This window comes from Centruroides sculpturatus, unplaced genomic scaffold (genome assembly GCF_000671375.1).
Source record: "Centruroides sculpturatus isolate CEXI.00-Female unplaced genomic scaffold, Cexi_2.0 scaffold44, whole genome shotgun sequence".
NCBI lineage: Eukaryota > Metazoa > Arthropoda > Arachnida > Scorpiones > Buthidae > Centruroides > Centruroides sculpturatus.
Genome location: NW_019384307.1, coordinates 855,709 through 873,069, shown reverse-complemented (window position 1 = coordinate 873,069; position 17,361 = coordinate 855,709). Strand labels below are relative to the sequence as shown.

The 17,361-nt window shown below is 32.5% G+C and overlaps 1 protein-coding gene across 1 annotated transcript in view; it reads right to left on the bottom strand.

Annotated features, from left to right (window-relative positions):
* Positions 1-283: 283 nt before the first annotated feature.
* The window catches only part of LOC111619807, a 20,610-nt gene continuing 3,532 nt past the window's right edge, over positions 284-17,361 (bottom strand). The window contains exon 4 of the mRNA XM_023361629.1: positions 284-391. Coding sequence (XP_023217397.1) covers positions 284-391 — 108 coding nt within the window. The remainder of the gene's footprint in view (positions 392-17,361) is intronic.

The window sequence follows — 17,361 nt, the reverse complement described above, 5'->3', positions numbered from 1 at the left end:
ATGTTTACCCCCAAAAAAATATTTTTATAACGAATTATCTGGAGAAAATATTAGCGATGATGATTATGATCATGCAAAATTAGTTTGGAAAAAATTTCGTTGTAAAAATTTTAAAGATTATTTAAAATTATATCAATATGTTGACACTTTATTACTGGCTGATATATTCCAAAATTTTAGAAAATTAAGTTTAAAATATTATAATTTAGATTTGGTATATTTCATAACAGCTCCAGACTTAACATGGAATTGTGGATTAAAAATGACAAAAATTCAACTCGAATTATTTAATGACATTAATACGTATCTCTTCATCAAAAAGGGAGTCAGGGGGAATCAGTATAACGGATAAACGATTCGCTAGGGCGAATAATCTTCTAATTCCTAAAGCCTATGATAAAAATCAATGTCATAACTATATTATTTCGATAGATGCTAAAAATTTCTATGGATTTGTGATGAGTTCTTATTTACCTGTAAATAATTTCAGATGGTTATCTGAGGATGAGATAAATGCTTTAGACATTTGTAATATTCCTGATAGGAATAATATAGGCTATATTTTAGAGGTTTATTTAAATTATCCACCAAATGTTTATGATTACCATAATGAGCTGCCATTAGCTCCTGATCACGCGAATATTTCATTTGATTTATTATCAAATGATCAAAAATCGATATTAACTAAATTAAATTTAAAATATAATAATAATAATAATAACTCTCCTGTGGTCACCACCTAGTCGTGGTGGGAGAGCCCAGTAGTTTTACAGATCCATAGGGCAATGCAGGCTGGAGCACAAGCTCCTGGTAGGGACACCCATGCCAGTAAGGTCTTTATGCTTTTTCATAATGTCTAAACTAATTTCATTTCTATTGCAAGAGGCAATTGCATTTATTTATTTGAATGTCATGTTTTAACCATAACCTTGTGTTATTGCTTTTTTGTGAACACTGTAATAGAAAATTTTTACAACATTAAGACAATTAAATTTTGTGTCTTATGAAACAATATAATTTATATATCTTAATCCTTTGTTTCTTTGATAATATTATTACGATTTTTTAAAGTACAAAGCTTTAAGTTCTTGAATTCTTGACATTATATAAAATATTCCAAATTTTTAATGGTCCATATATTATTTGTTGAATCGCTTCATTTCTGAAGTAGAAAACATTATTGACAAAACAACTGCAAAATATTTTGGCGTGTTTATAATATTTCAAGTGAAGTCTAATTTCGAATATAAGTTATCGATTTTTGACTACTGCAGAATTATATCACATAAAAAATTACAAAAAAATAAATGTATGCAGATATGTGACCTGATTATAAAATATTAAATAAAACATAATTTACAGTCAAATACACATGGAATTTAAAAAATTTGATGTAAATTATTCACCATATATTAATTCACATTGTAGGCAATTTGAAATAAACGTATTATTTTGAATGCCAGAATATATCGTGCAGTTCACACTAACTAATACTTCACAGTTTTACTAGCATGCCGGATACTCTGGTGTTAATTACATCATTCGTGTGCACTTTGACCAAAGCTTGAAGATGATAAACGAACTGATCGTAAATATAAACAGTTTGGTCTGTCATTTAATGCCATAAATTTACGAAAATAAAAACAGTATTGGTTTTTTTTTGAAAATTTAAATTGTTATAACTAATATCTAATTACTATTACAAAATCAATAATCGGCATCTGAAAAAGTTAATATCGATTAATGCACTGTTTTACTATCCAATCACGATTCACTTTTTGAAATATTGTTATAAAAATGCGTATTAACGTTGCAACGGTAGCAGTTGCCGAGACATCCACGGTGTAAACATTTTACTACTTTACACATAGTACACAGGTTGCAGCCGAAGTTCAAACGTTAAACGTGTACGGCAAGTAGAAGCACACGTTTGACGTTTGAATTCGAAATAAAACACGTTGCACCATACGTTTACTTCAAGTACTCACTCATGGGATATTATTGAAAAATAACGGAAATGTTTAACGGTTTTGAATATTACCAGCGAATGTAAATAAACAAATTAAAATATTTTATAGTATTTACGGGATGTTTAATAACACTAAATAATTATTTTTAAGAAAAAAAAATTTAACGTTTATAATTCAAATTTCAAGTCTAAAGAAACGGTTGAAAAATATAAATCACAGCTACATAAAATACACATAATTTCATGTCAGGTAACATTTTCCTTTTAAACATCAATAACAATTCAATTGATGTAATTCTGTTTCACTTTTAAAGCATAATTTATTGTAGAATATTTTAAATTGAAAATATCAGATTATAAAAAAAAACATTATAGTATGCAATGCTTTATGTTGACATGAGTGGTTGAAAACTCCACTTATTTTCTTCTAGAATTACAAAACAGTAAACTTAGTAAATTAAATCCATTCTTTACTAAAGGTTTCCAGATACATCTGGATAAGATTGAAACAGAATGAGTTTTTCCGAAAAGATTCTGGATTGCTTGAATTTCAAAGCAAGCTGGATGTTTATCGTCACTCTGCCAGTAAGAGAAATACATTTTAATTGTGTGAAAAACGTGCATTATTGTAGAAACAGCTTTAAAGTAAACTAGCTAGATAACTATGCAGCTAGATAAAAGTTAGAAAAAAGTCGGAATTACTTTTGTAATTTACTTTTGTATTAATTTACTTTTGTAAGTGACTTCAATAAACTGACTAAAATTTTTTCTTATAAATAAATACTTGCATATTAAATTAAAATGTGTATATGATCAGAATTATTATTTGTCCAGTTTTTCAATGTTTATTTGTCATTGTGTCCATTTTAGAATTAATATTGTCAACTTATATTGAACTGATATTAAAATTTCCATGCACAAAACGTAAATATTAAAATTGATGATTCCTGCAATCAACCAATGGAGTTTTATAATTCCTGCATGGATGGTACGGCAATATTTGAGAAAGAGCATACGCGTCATGGCAAAAAAAATGGCCGACCGCCTATCTGTTCCGAAGCGAGCACAGATTGCTACACACTGAAATGTGGAAATCAGTATTTTCTGTTTAGCGATGGTTGCGTATGGTGAAGAAACGTCATGCTATAATTTATTCGGATACAATCAAGAGTTGTCTTTCTAAGCTAATGACCACAGGTTCGATTACAGATGCACAGAGAAGTGAACGGACATTCATGTCACGATGTGAGAAAAACGTTTCGTTGGTGGATGACACTGGTTTCACATCGCATTTTAAGCTATTTAAATTTAATAAGATACATGGTAAATAATTATCTCCTTTTTGCTGTAAAGATAAACAGTAGAGCTTCGTTTATCCGAATCAATTGGGGACTGGGGTTGTTCGGATAACTTATTTTTCGGATAACCGATTATGTACGAAAAATATGTTAACCTATCTCGTGTTGAAATTTTTCTCTGTTGCGTGTCGCTTCTCGTTGAATTTTCGTCGATGTTAAGCCTAACGGAAACTTTTTAAAATAATAATCGTGGCTATTGTATCGTTAAAAATGATTTCTTTATGTTTTACAAACGAAATATATACATTGAAAAATATAAAAACAAATAAAAATTATACTTTAGGCCGACTGGAATTCTTTCGGATAANTTTCTAGTAACCGTGAACGAATCAAAAGACGAGATAAGATTAACGAGAACATTTATTAGCTTACATACATCCGACTTGTAGTTTACACCAATTGCGAAATTATACTCCGACTTACGCGAATTCGACTTACGCGGCGCTCGGTCCCACCTATCGCGTAAGTTCGGGGTATTACTGTAAATATAAAAAGTTACATTATTTTTATTAATTAGAACAATTTGATGTTTCGAAATAAATGTATAAGCTAACATATCTGTTATACTTCTAAAACAAACTAATGCAAATTGCCAAAGAATTTAAGATGCCTTAGGAAAAATTTATATTTGAAGCTCATCGAATGCATATATAGTATTTATTCATTTACTTTTATAATACAACTAGCTGCAAAGACCCGCTTCGCTGGGTTTTTATTTGTATGTAATACAGTTTTATATATATATATTTATATAAGACTTTTTCTAAGTAATCTAGAATCTAGCTGCAAGGACCCGCTTCGCTGTGCAAAAAGTAACGATAGTGAAGATTAAGAAAATTATATTATAGCTAATCTTACCCGTTTTCACAGAATTCAAGAATTAGGTCCCCCATTTCCAGACTAATTAGAGAATTTTTACGTCCAGTCAAACGAACTATTTTCAACTTTCCTGGAACGTTTACAATCGTTCTATAATCGAACCAATATTCGAATTTTATGTTCGAATTTAATTCGAACAAATTTAAACATAAAATTCGAAATATAGAACCACTTTCAACCACTTTTAAGCCCATATCTCTCGCACCCTTATAGCTATCGAGACACAACCACCCTGGTGCACGAATAGAGACTTGGGGCTACTACCACATAGAAATACCATTCATGTGCGATGTGTAGTTTTGGCTGAAAAGTGAAATGTAGGGGCATACATGTCCATTTATATATATATAGAAGAACAATAAATAAAAAAAATACGATTTTTTAAGTAATGCCAAAAGATTTACAGTATTATTGGGCTATAATTAAGGCTAATTTAAAAATTAAATATAAAGTAATTTGTCTAGAGATAGGCGGTTATGCCGCCATTTAGTGACCATTTGAATAATTATAATTGAAAATTTAACAATGAATTACTGTAATTATAAAAATTTTCACTAGATGGCGGTTTAATCGCCTATCTCTAGACAACTTACTTTATATCTAATTTTTAAATTAGTATTATTATAGTCAGAAAATAAGGTGGATTGTTTAGCAATATTATTAATATATTTAATATGGAAACAGAAACTGAAGCACACAGTAAAGTGTCAAAAATGTATAGAATAAGTTTACAATCATTTAGAAAATTTAATAGTTACAAATGAATGGTATGAAATCTGAAATAGTTTGTAAGAATAAAGGCCAACTGTACAGAGATCTATAGTCAGAAAATAAGGTGGATTGTTTAGCAATATTATTAATATATTTAATATGGAAACAGAAACTGAAGCACACAGTAAAGTGTCAAAAATGTATAGAATAAGTTTACAATCATTTAGAAAATTTAATAGTTACAAATGAATGGTATGAAATCTGAAATAGTTTGTAAGAATAAAGGCCAACTGTACAGAGATCTATATGGCAATGTACCTCTTTTGTGTCAGGCGAAATGTCTTTCACGTTAATATAGACTACACTAAGTGTAGACTTTGAGAGAGCATCAATTCTAAATTATGCTGCTGTGGTAAAAGGTTCGAAAAATTACACCTACTTGACAAGTTGAAAGCAGACATATACCTATATCGAATTTTATTAGCCGTGTAGTGTTGGGGGTTTGTTTTCGCAAGTGTAAGAAAATTACTACCAAGGGTTCGATCAGATAACATCTACGTGTGGGCGAGAGATTCGGAGATGTCTTTTGTTCGGTTCAGTTGAACAAGCTGGATGTGACTGGATCATTCTGGACTGTTAGAATTAGCCTACTTGTAGTTATTTGTGAGAGATTAAACGGGAATTTCACGATAGAGATATTTTCACCATAAGACACAAATACTTAGATCATAAATGATACTATTATCCCTGCAGTAAATGACCTGGGTCTCACAGACCCACGCGACTTTTGCAGTTTACATTCGTTACATATTTATATAGGTATCAAATAATTTCTGATACTTTCCTACTCAGGGTAGTAATACAAATTTATGTAAAATTCAAATTGAATAATTTGCTTCTGTGGCTAGCTGACAATTCGTGTCTAATAGATCTAGGCCATCCATTCGTGTAAGTCGTTTTTCGTGCTTTGTATACATATGTGTATCGTTTATTTAAGTTATCTGTTTACGTAATTTATAGGTTATAATGCTGTGTGTCTAGTGAACAATCACATTATTATCGTACGTTCTGTTGATCTCTGTATGAAGCATTTCACATTTACCTTGCAGTGAACAAACTGCTGTATTGCAATACAAAAAAGGCTTTTACATCTATTAATTAATAGCAAAAACTGAGAAGCATGATTTATAATCAATGTACAGTAGAGCGTCGATTATCGGAATCAATTGGAGACGGGGTTGTTCGGATAACTGATATTTCGGATAATCGATTATGTACGAAAAAATATACTAATTTATCTTATGTTGAAATTTTTGTTCGTTGCGTGTCGCTTCGCGTTGAATTTTCGTCGATGTTAAGCCTAACGAAGACTATCGTATCGTTAGAAATTATGTTTTTATTTCGTACAAACAAAATAAATATATTGAAAAATATAAAAACAATAAAAAATTATACTTCAGAAGTTAATTTAGTATCAAAAACGTAAAATATTTGAGTAGCCCAAGACATAGCCAAAGATTGCAGCGCCACAGCACTGGCGAAAATTTAAATTTGCCGACTGGAAATCTATCGGATAATTGACGTTTTGGATAATCGACGCTCTACTGTATATAGTAAAAATAAGTGTACAATGTGCGTGCCACTGAAACTCAAAAAACGAGTCCCGGTACGATCAAGGGAGTTATATTGTGTGGTAGCCCTGTATTTTTCATCCATGAAGAATGTTTTTGTTTTTACTTGAAGGGCGTGCTGTTGAAAATATAACGACTGGAAGTTTCGCCTTCTAGAAATTTCTAGAACAGTCCAGAACATTCGGAATTATTCGAGAGTATTCCAGAACATTCTAGAACACTCGAATGTTGTGGAATTATCTGGAACATTTTGAACCATTTGAAGCCCTTTTCGTATCGGCTGGACTACCCATTGGTGGGGGTATATAAAGCAAGATCCGTCGTGGATTTGAACGTCAGTTTCTCAGTGACAAAGAGAAGAACCGCAAAATAGTGCAGTGAGTGAACTAATATCAACAGTGAAGTGTGAGTAGTCAAAGTGATATAGTAACTGAATATAAATCGAAAATAAACTGTGAAAACTGTAAAGTGTACTTTGGGTATTTGTTAATAAAAATTGATTTGGTTTATATTTTATACTATGTTCAAACTTAAAAGGGGAAAAGCTCTTGCTAGTTCTGAATTTTCTTTTAAATATTAAAGTTGATATCGACGACAATATTATTTTTAGTTGTTCAAATTGCCCTTTGAAACAGACACTCCGAATAATAATAAGCACAAAGCCCAAACGGTTAGGAGTTAAAAGTTGAAATTTGGTACACAGGGTACGTCACGAAAACGCACACTAAGAAGGGATTTTTCGAAATTCTCCCCCTGGGAGGAGAGAGACAGGATTAAGGTTTTGACAATGGAAGTGTTAATTAACAATAAAAGTTTTAACAATGGAAGTGTTAAGAGAAAGCAACGTGCTAGATTTACAGGCGCAGATGCAATTTTTTCGTTTTTGCGGGAAATCGAAAATTTTCTTAACCCATCTACAAATCTTCTAATTAGTCTGGAAACAGTGGAACCTAATTCTTGCATTCTTTGAAAACGGTAAGATTGACTATAACGTAATGATCTTAATTTTCGCTATCGTTACTTCTTTCCCGGGCAACGCCAGGCTCATCAGTTGGTCATTTAATGTTTCTAACCGAAAATTTAATTACTTATTACAGTAAAATTTATTATTATGTATATATAAAATCCGAATGTGCAGATGGAAAATAAAATTTGATGTTTCTTTGTTCTTATCAGCTGTAAGGTTTGGTCATCAAAATAAACAGCACGTAAAAGTTGTTTTGAAGCAGATGAACATACTGGTAGGTTGCAAAAAAGGATTCTGTGATGGATGTGCTTTGGAAAAATGCCTAGACTACGTTTAAACAACGAATGAATCGTCCAACAGTTATTGGTGAATTGATCGTAGCAGATGTTAATAAACCAATGTTTACCGATTGTTTAGGAGGAGCACGTTACTACGTATGTTTGAAAGATGACTTCAACAAGTTTTGACAAATTTTTTTTTTTTGAAACATAAAAGCGAAGTATGTGATGTGACTTTAAACAGAACATTCTCAGCTAATAATTAACTTATCACACTACATTTTTTGGTGAGATAGTTTTATTGAAAAACTAACGTTTTCGTCCTACTCTATAGGCCATCCTCAGGCTTAACGATAGAAAAAAGAATATTGGCGTTCCATTAAATAGAATACATAAATTAAACACAAAAATAATAATGAAAAAGCAAGAAAATAACTAAAAAAATAATTCAGATACAAATACAATACAAAACAAAGCCAGACCTAGTGATAGAAAATGATAAATAAAAATAAACGTACTAGTTAATACTTTAGATAAACACTGTAATAAATTGTTAAAAAATATTTGATGAAAGAAGTAACTATAACCTAAGGCAAGACTACGAGTTCGTGTTAAATTTTTTGACTATAAATTTCTATTCCGTTGGTAGGCTTTCTGTGTCCCTTGTATTTATGCATGCTTTTTCCAGTTTGCACATGTAAATTTCAATTTTTTCAGCGGTGTTTGCTAGTGTTGAGGAGTAGAAGTGTTTGACAATACTTGCTTCATTCCGATTTATTATTGAGCCTTGTTTCTGCGCGAACTGGGAAAGTACCGTTGTGTAGGAGCTTTTTTTATGTCATATTTGGGTTCCTTAAGTCTTATCTTCAAGTTTCTTGTTGTGACTCGAATGTAGTTTGACTATAAATTTAACACGAACTCGTAGTCTTGATTTAGTTTATAGTTACTTTTTTCATCAGTTATTTTAAAACAATTTATTACGGTGTTTATCTAAAGTATTAACTAGTATATTTATTTTTATTTATCATTTTCTATCACTAGGTCTGGCTTTGTTTTGTATTGTATTTGTATATGAATTATTTTTTCAGTTATTTTCTTGCTTTTCCGTTATTATTTTTTGTATTTAATTTATGTATTGTATTTAATGAAACGCCAATATTCTTTTTTCTATCGTTAAGCCTGAGGATGGCCTATAGAGTAGGCCGAAAACGTTAGTTTTTCAATAAAACTATCTCAGCAAAAAAGGTGTAGTGTGAAGAGTATGTTATGTGCTTGAGCAGTTTTTAAATGAAGCTAGAACAAATGAACATGTTGTCAAACAATTCAGATGTGATGAAGTACAGAGTTCGTCAACAAATATGCTGAAATGCTCGCAAACAGAGGGATAGAACAATGAATTCTTCCACCTTATACAAGTGAGCAAATGGTGCAGCTGATGGCGAAAGTCGTGCCATTGTGGAAACAGCACAATATATTCTGAATCCAAGCAAATTACCAAAAGGATTGTGGGCAGAAGCATGCAACACTGCCGTATATCGTTTGAATCGTACTGAAAAGTCTTCAGTTCAGAATAAAACTCATGAATTACAACATCGTCGACCAGTAGGAAGACTTGATCATCTGAGAATTTTCGGCACTGGATGCTATGTAATGTACATGTAAAGAAGAATTTTCGATCGATATTCGACAATAAAGCTATTTTCAGATAGTTGGTTGGGCATGTTAACGACAAGGATGGATTGGAGTCTGGATTCCTTCTCACAGGAATGTAGTTATGAGTGACGATGTGAAATTCAAACCAGAAGTCGTTTGGAATCGGCACAGCGATACTGTGGAATTTGACTTTCCTCGAGAGCAGCTTATGACATCAGGTTGGTTCAATCCGTTGTCTGAGGTGAAGGAATCATAGGAAGTCAAATGCCGAAACGGAAAAAATCAAATCAAAACTGAATAATTCGTCACCGCGTGTTCTTCTGGAGCAAGCAAAGAGTGGAGTAAATGATATAAGAGAAGAATCAATGAAACTTTTATCAAAACAAAATACTGAAACTTCTGACAAAGAAAACTGGAAAAGAAAGAGACAGCGAGGTAAACCATCCTGGACGGAAAGCGATAAGTTTTTAATGATGGCAGGAGTTTTTCTGGTGAATACAAAGATCAAACTCATTTTCTGAAGTATTGCAATCGAACGAGAGAGAGCTATGGAAGCCATCAATGCAAGCCATTTATGAAGAAATCGAATTTCTAAAACAAAACGATACATGGAAGTTAGTCGAACGTCTGAAGGATGCATAAGTTGTGAAAAATCGTTGGGTTCTGCTCAAGATAACGAAATGTGATGGAAGCACTCACTTCAATGCTCGGTTATTTGCGAAAAATTATGTCCAAAACCAGGAATTGACTAAAAGAAAACATTATTCGGTCTTTGTTAGCAATAGCAGCTGCAAAGAATATACAATTAAAACAGTTTGACGTAAAGATAGCTTTCCTGAATGGCGTACTTGAAGAGAAAGTGTATTTGGAACAACCAGAAGGGTTCGATAAAGATACCGGTCGGGTATTTCTCCTGAGAAAAAGTCTGTATGGGCTTAATTAATTAATTAATTAAGCAGGCACCACGTTGCTGGAATAAACAATTCATCGAATTTATGAAGAAAGCAAGTTTTCAATACAGTACAGTCGACTCCCCTATAACGTGGGTTCCTATAACGGAAATTCATATAACGTAGCGAAAAAATTGTAGCAATATTCGTATAAACGAACTCCTGAAACGTCGTCGCCGACTCGTGTCTCAACAAGATTGATAGAATCTGGACCAATAGTGGATGAGCAGCCGAACTACTTTCCTCCGCCCTGCGCTACGCTACGGAGAGTTTAGGCTGCTAAATTGAGTTCGCTATAGTCTGTACAGTATTATATATAAATTATATATAGATTAGGTATTGTATATATAATTATATATTAACTTAATTTATAGTAACTTTATTATAATTATATATATATAATTTTTGCCATCTAGCGCTACGCTACGGACAGTTTAGGCTAGTAAGTTGAGTTTATTATCGTCTGTACAGTATGTAAATTAGGTATCGTAAGTCTAATACAGTACTGTAATTTTATACATTTCTTGTGAAAGAAACATTTCTTATTCAATGGCCATAAAAATTATTTATATTAATGATTTCTCGAAAGGTCAAGTTATTTTTCTGTGAAAAATTCGTTATCAGAAATCGCAACCGCCGTTTCGTGCGCTGTTCCGCGACGAAAACAAGCTTGAGCAACGGCGTAGTCGAACGGTGCACACTCGGTAAGTAATCCTACAATTTTTTGTTTATATCATAGTTTATACAGATTATTCCCATAAAATTATACGTGTTTTGGAAATGTTGAGTGGAATTAGTCTAGAATCTGTTAATTTTATAGAAGAAAACCTTTCAAACAGCCTTAGTCCGTAAACTTCACACGTGTCGGGCTGCGATTGGCTCATGTATTTAATGATTCCTACAACGTAAAATTCGATTAACGTGGAACGTATCTAAGCGTTATAGGGGGGTCTACTGTATTTCAGATCCTTGTCTTTTGCTTTCTATCGAAACCAGAATAAAAAGCGACTCTACATCGCAATTTATGTAGATGATGATCTGATTGTCGGCAGCGGCAGAAAAGAGATTGCTGATTTTTTGAGAGCTCTGTAACACGAATTTAATACAAAGACGGGGTCTCTCGACAATTTTTGAGGAATGAAAATATAACAATACCAAGATGGATCAATTACAGCAAGTCAAGAAAACTATATAAAAAAAAAAATATTAGAAAGATTGTGAATGGCTGAATCAAATGCAGTTTCAATCCCTGTTGGCTGTGAAAAACTTGATTTCGACCAGGCAGTGTTATCTGATATACCATTTCGCGAGGCAGTGGGTTGTCTCGTCCAGATATCGCCTTTGCAGTGAATAAAGCTGCTCCAGCTACAGAGAAACCGACTGTTCAAAATTGGAATCAGGTAAAGTATATATTTCGGTACTTGAAATGTACTATGAACTGGGAATGTTGCTCACCGAGTTTATCAATTATCAGAGGTAAAATTTGACTGCAAGAACTGGATGTTATAAAATTAACATTTTTATTACTTTTCCTATAATAGTGAATATTAATTTCAGAATATTTTCTACTTTTCGAATGTGACAGCGTGATCATTTATTCACAAATAATGTATTATGACTTCTCTGTCAAAAAAATGTAAATATAATTACTTTTAGATAGACTGATATAAAGAGTTTCATAGGAAATTTTAACAAAATTTTGAATAAAAGAATATAAGAAAAAGTATTATTTTTTACAAAAAAACTGTACACTAAAAAGCAATTGCATGAAAATATAAGAGACAGAGTTTCGAAAAAAAGTCTATTACACTGGTGTAATAGTCCTGTTATTCCGATAAGTCCATGTTGACAATTTTAGAATAAAATACGTGTTATGGACATTAAGGCAGGTAAATTATATAATTTTGAAACAAAACTTTTCTACAAAACGGCGCACATTGTGAAATAAAAACCTACTCTCTGTCATTAGACCAAACATCTTGTCAACTACAATCTGAATGTCGAGATTATCGAATATCAAAATTATCAATTTCTTTTATTGTCTGTATGTCAGGCCCATACCTTGTCACACAACAATTCCCATTATTAGACGAAATGAACTCACAAGGGATAGGGAGAAACTACAATGTTCACAGGACAGTAACATTCGAAAATTAAAAATACTAACAGAAAAAATAATTAAACGTTTTCTTTTTACCATCACATTAGAATATTTCTAATTATTCCAAACTTTAATGTTCATGTCGACAATTTTAAAATAAAAGTTATTTTAATCTATAAAAATGTTTTGTATTATCAAATATTGAGAAAAATTATACTTAAATGTCGGTTATATTTTATTTTACGAAAATTATATTTTGTGTGAATTGAATTTTTTTTTCGATACTCTGTTTCTTAAATTTTCATGCAATTGCTTTTTTGTGTACAATTTTTCTGTAAAAAATAGTACTTTTTTTCTTATATTCTCTTATTCAAAGTTTTGTTAAAATTTCCCATGAAACTGTTTATATCAGTCTTTCTAAAAGTGGTTTTATTTATATCTTTTCAGACACAGAAGTCATAATTTCATACATTATTTGTGACTCAGTGAGAAACATTCCTCATGTCAATAAATTGCTTCTGTACAAAGAATTTGAGTCTGAAAGGATTACTGAATTTCTTTGTGGGTTTTTTGGTGTAATTTTCTATAAAGCTTTTCTCAGCGAAAGTTCTTCAACCAAGATTTTCTGGAAATTTTTTTTTTCTTATCTCTTGCTGTGTACATGTACAAATTTGCTTACAATTTGCATATTAGTCATACCTAAGGACTGCATTCAACACGGAAACTTTAATTATTATAATCATAAAGTATTATTAAGAGAAGCTCTTAATAAGTCAGAAAGTGTTTTGTCTGTAATCGCAGTTTAAGCCAAGTGCTCCATCATTAAACATAGTTTATTCTTAAATGTCAAAGCCGATATTGTGAAGTAAGAAGAGGTTTTAAATTTGATTTATAGACTGAGATATTTGTGACCAAAATTTTTCATGTCTATGGGCTGATGCCGGTTGTAAGATTAAACCGTCTGCACAGCCTCTTAACATTAGATTTTGCAAACATAATATGTTACGAAATGACAGAGCCTTAGTGAAATAACGAAATTAATAACGTTACAAGACGCACATCGTTTAATTAATTTACATAAAGACTATTCATTTTAATGCCACTACTGGAAGAATTTAGAGCTTCGTAATTGATTTCCAATTTATTTTTATGTTTATAGCGAAGTGAATTTATCTCTTTATTACGAAAAAATAAAATATTTAATTACTTAAATATTTTATTTATTTGTTGCATTTAACCGAAAAATTTAAATATTTTCCGGTTAATCTTCTTATATATATAGATGATATGTATAAGTATATATATGTATATATATATACGAGATTGATTAATGATAATAATAATAAAGATCGAATGGAGGAGCAATCAAAGTAACAACCTATCATTCTGGGGAACACGAAACCGAATCCTAACGGGTCAAAAAATCCCCAGGAATTTTTTGGGGGTGGTCTGTTCGGATATGTCTGTCCCTGTCCCTCACCACCCGGTTGCCGTATTATGGGCCTGGCTGAACCCATAATAGGCCTGCTATAAGAGTTCCTCTTTGTGCCCACACGGTGGAAGAGTAAAAAAAAATAATAATCGTAAAGATTTTTTCACTTTTTGAAAGAGTTTTAGAGTTTTTAGATGATAAAGATCTAATTTAAAATAATATTAAGTGAAAACCAGATATTGGTTATTTAACAGATTTGTTCATTAAATTTAATGAGGTTAACTTTGCAGTTACAAGGTGACAAGCAATTTAAATAACCCAGAAATTGAGAAATATTTCCAATATTAAAAACATTTGCAATTAAAGTTTTGTTAAAAACGGCAAGTATATGTTCAAAGCATATTAAAGACATTAAAATATAAAATATCTACTTTATCTCTTGGCACATAGAATTAGTTCGTGGTGAAAGTTCAGCTATAGCATATACCGCTCCTCTTTTGTATGGATTTAAATGTTTCTGTTTAGATATAATCGTATCAGCAATATCGTGTTAGTGATATGCATGTGAATCGCTACTAGTTTAAAATTTTACTGCTTATATTAGGACTAAAAGTACGTGTTTGAGACCATTACGACAGAAGAATACACTTTAGACAATACTTTGCTTATCTATGGTTACTGTTTATGTCAATGTGGCATTCTGTTTACTAATTTACTAATGAATTTAAAAAGTATCTCTCGGTGAAAATTCTATAGAATAAGCTATTTTCAACATTTCTTGCACAGAAGCACAATAGTATTGAAACAAGAAAGAATATGTGAAACCATGCAAACCATCAGATTTTTATTTTGTTACACAGTTTTATAGCTATAATGAATACTTTGATAATGAATAAATTGAGGATTATAGAAACATGAGGCACTACATAAAATATGCATTTATTACACACTTCTGATCCTAAAATATGTAGATTTGAAGTAGCCAGAATGACGATATTATTTTCGAAATATAAAAGATTTTTACGAAAGACGGGGTGGGACAACTAAATAATATTCACACAAGAAAAATTCGTTGCAATAAAACGTTTGACGTTGAGGGGACGACACTCATTGAGCGCATTATTTACCGACGTTTGCGTTACATTGGTTCGGATCAGTGTCAGCCACTGTGGCTTTGTGAGGGGCAGTGAAATGACCGACGCAATGCTCGCAGCCTGCAGGTTGATGGAGAAACACCGGAAAAAAAATAAACCACTACACGTCACTTTCTTCGACTTGGAAAAGGCCTTCGACCGCGTATCCTACCAGCTCATTTGGTATGCACTCCGCGACCACGAAGTGTCTGAGGACCTCGTCATCTGGGTTAGAATGCTGTACACAAATACCAGCAGCCGAGTGAGTGGTACATGTGACAACTTCCCAGTAAACTTTGGCGTTCATCAGGACTCTGCTCTGTCGCCAGTGCTATTCATTCTCAACATGGACTCTATCACAAAGAATATACAGAACGATGTGCTTTGGACGCTGCTTAATGCCGACGACATTTTGCTTGCAACCACCACTCGAAAAGAGGTACAGTACCAAGTAGCAGGAATGGAGCAACCGTCTGAGTTGCTTTCGCTCGCGCCTTAACATGAAGTAGACCGAATATCTAGAAATTTTTCCAAATGCAGGCACGATTCAGGTCAACGGTGATAACTTATATAAAACGCATACTTTTTGCTACCTCGCCTCAACCCTACAGAGTGACGGGGACATTGCGACGAGGTACGAACGAAATAAATAGCGGCATGGGTACGATGAAGAGAAGTCACCGGGGTTCTCTGCTACGAAAAAAATGCCCATGTACCTAAAATATAAAATCTACCGGACTGTGGTACGACCAATCGCTCTCTATGGTTCCAAATGTTTGTCATCAACGAAAACATCTGAATGGCGTTTCCATTCCATGAAGATGCGCATGGCTCGCAGGACGCTTGGTTTATCCCTCCACGACTGTATCACCAATAACATGATACGCCAACAATTTGGCTTCGCGCCCGTTGAAGCAAAAATGGGAGAGAGACGCCTGCGCTAGTTTGGCCACGTCTGACGATCTGCCAACATTGCTTACCACCTAAAGATAAATGGCCGCCGGCCACGACGAGGGTCGAAGCTACGATGGCAAGACGCTATCAATGCAGACCTAAGGTCTCTGCATCTGAACTCAGACGATGCACTCGACAGAACAAACTGGCGTTTGAAGATCCGAATAGCGGACCCTACATCTATGGGACAACGCTAAGAAGAAAAAAAAGAGGGTACCACAAATGTGACTATTGTTTTCATCATAGATTGCTATACAATTAGTGAAAATAGCAACCTTCATTTCATTTAATTAATGAGAAACCATATCTTTCGTAGAATATCTTTCCACTTCAAAAAGACAGAAATTTATATCTAAAACTGTTTTAAGAGATGAACTTATCAAAAGTTATGAGCATTTGAAGTACTTACACGGCTATCATAAATTGCAGGCGGAAATCTGTGGATATCTCAAGTTCGTCAAAAAAAGAAAAATATGCTTAAAAAGTCATGAAGCTATTATTAAATAGTGGAATTATTCTTACTTTCTTAAATAATAAACTCATACAAAATGTAGTGCCAGAGTGTTAATTAATACTACAAAGCTTGTGTTAAAGAGAAAACATTGAACTTTATTCCAGCAAAGAGTAATCGTTTCTTAATGACTATTTGGAAGAAATTTTTACCAGCAAATTACTCAGATATCCACAGATTAATGTTGAAAAGAATTTATTATTTTTAAATATTTTCACAAAACAAAAAGAATCGTTGACTAAATTAATAGAGAAGATTTTAAGTGTTTTTAAGATAAAATAATCTGTGATTCTTTTTGAGTTAAATAACTGAAAAAAATGTATTTAATTTATTCATAAATAAGAAAACTGCTTCAACTAAGAAATAATATAAATAACGAGCAATTCTTCATTGTGACGTGGTCACAATCCAGATTGAAATTTCTACTCATACTTTTATTTAATCTAAACTCCAACTCAAAGTAGTAGTGGCTTTCTCCTGTACATTATATTTTTCATTTAACAGTATAGTCGTGTTGAACAACTATCTACAGTCGACCCCCCTATAAGATCATAGATACGTTCCATTCTTTAGGAATCCGATTTCTTACGAGTCCTTCCAATCACAGCCCGACACATGTCAAGTTTGACTACGGCTGATTGAAAGGTTTTCTTCCATAAAATTAATCGATTCTAGACTAACCGACTCAACATTTCCAAAATACGTATATATATTTTTAAAATAATCCGTATAAACTACGCTATAAACAAAAAATTGTAGGATTACTTACCGAGTGTGCACCATTCGACATCGCCATTGCTAAAGCTTGTTTTCGTCGCGGAACAGCTCAGCAAA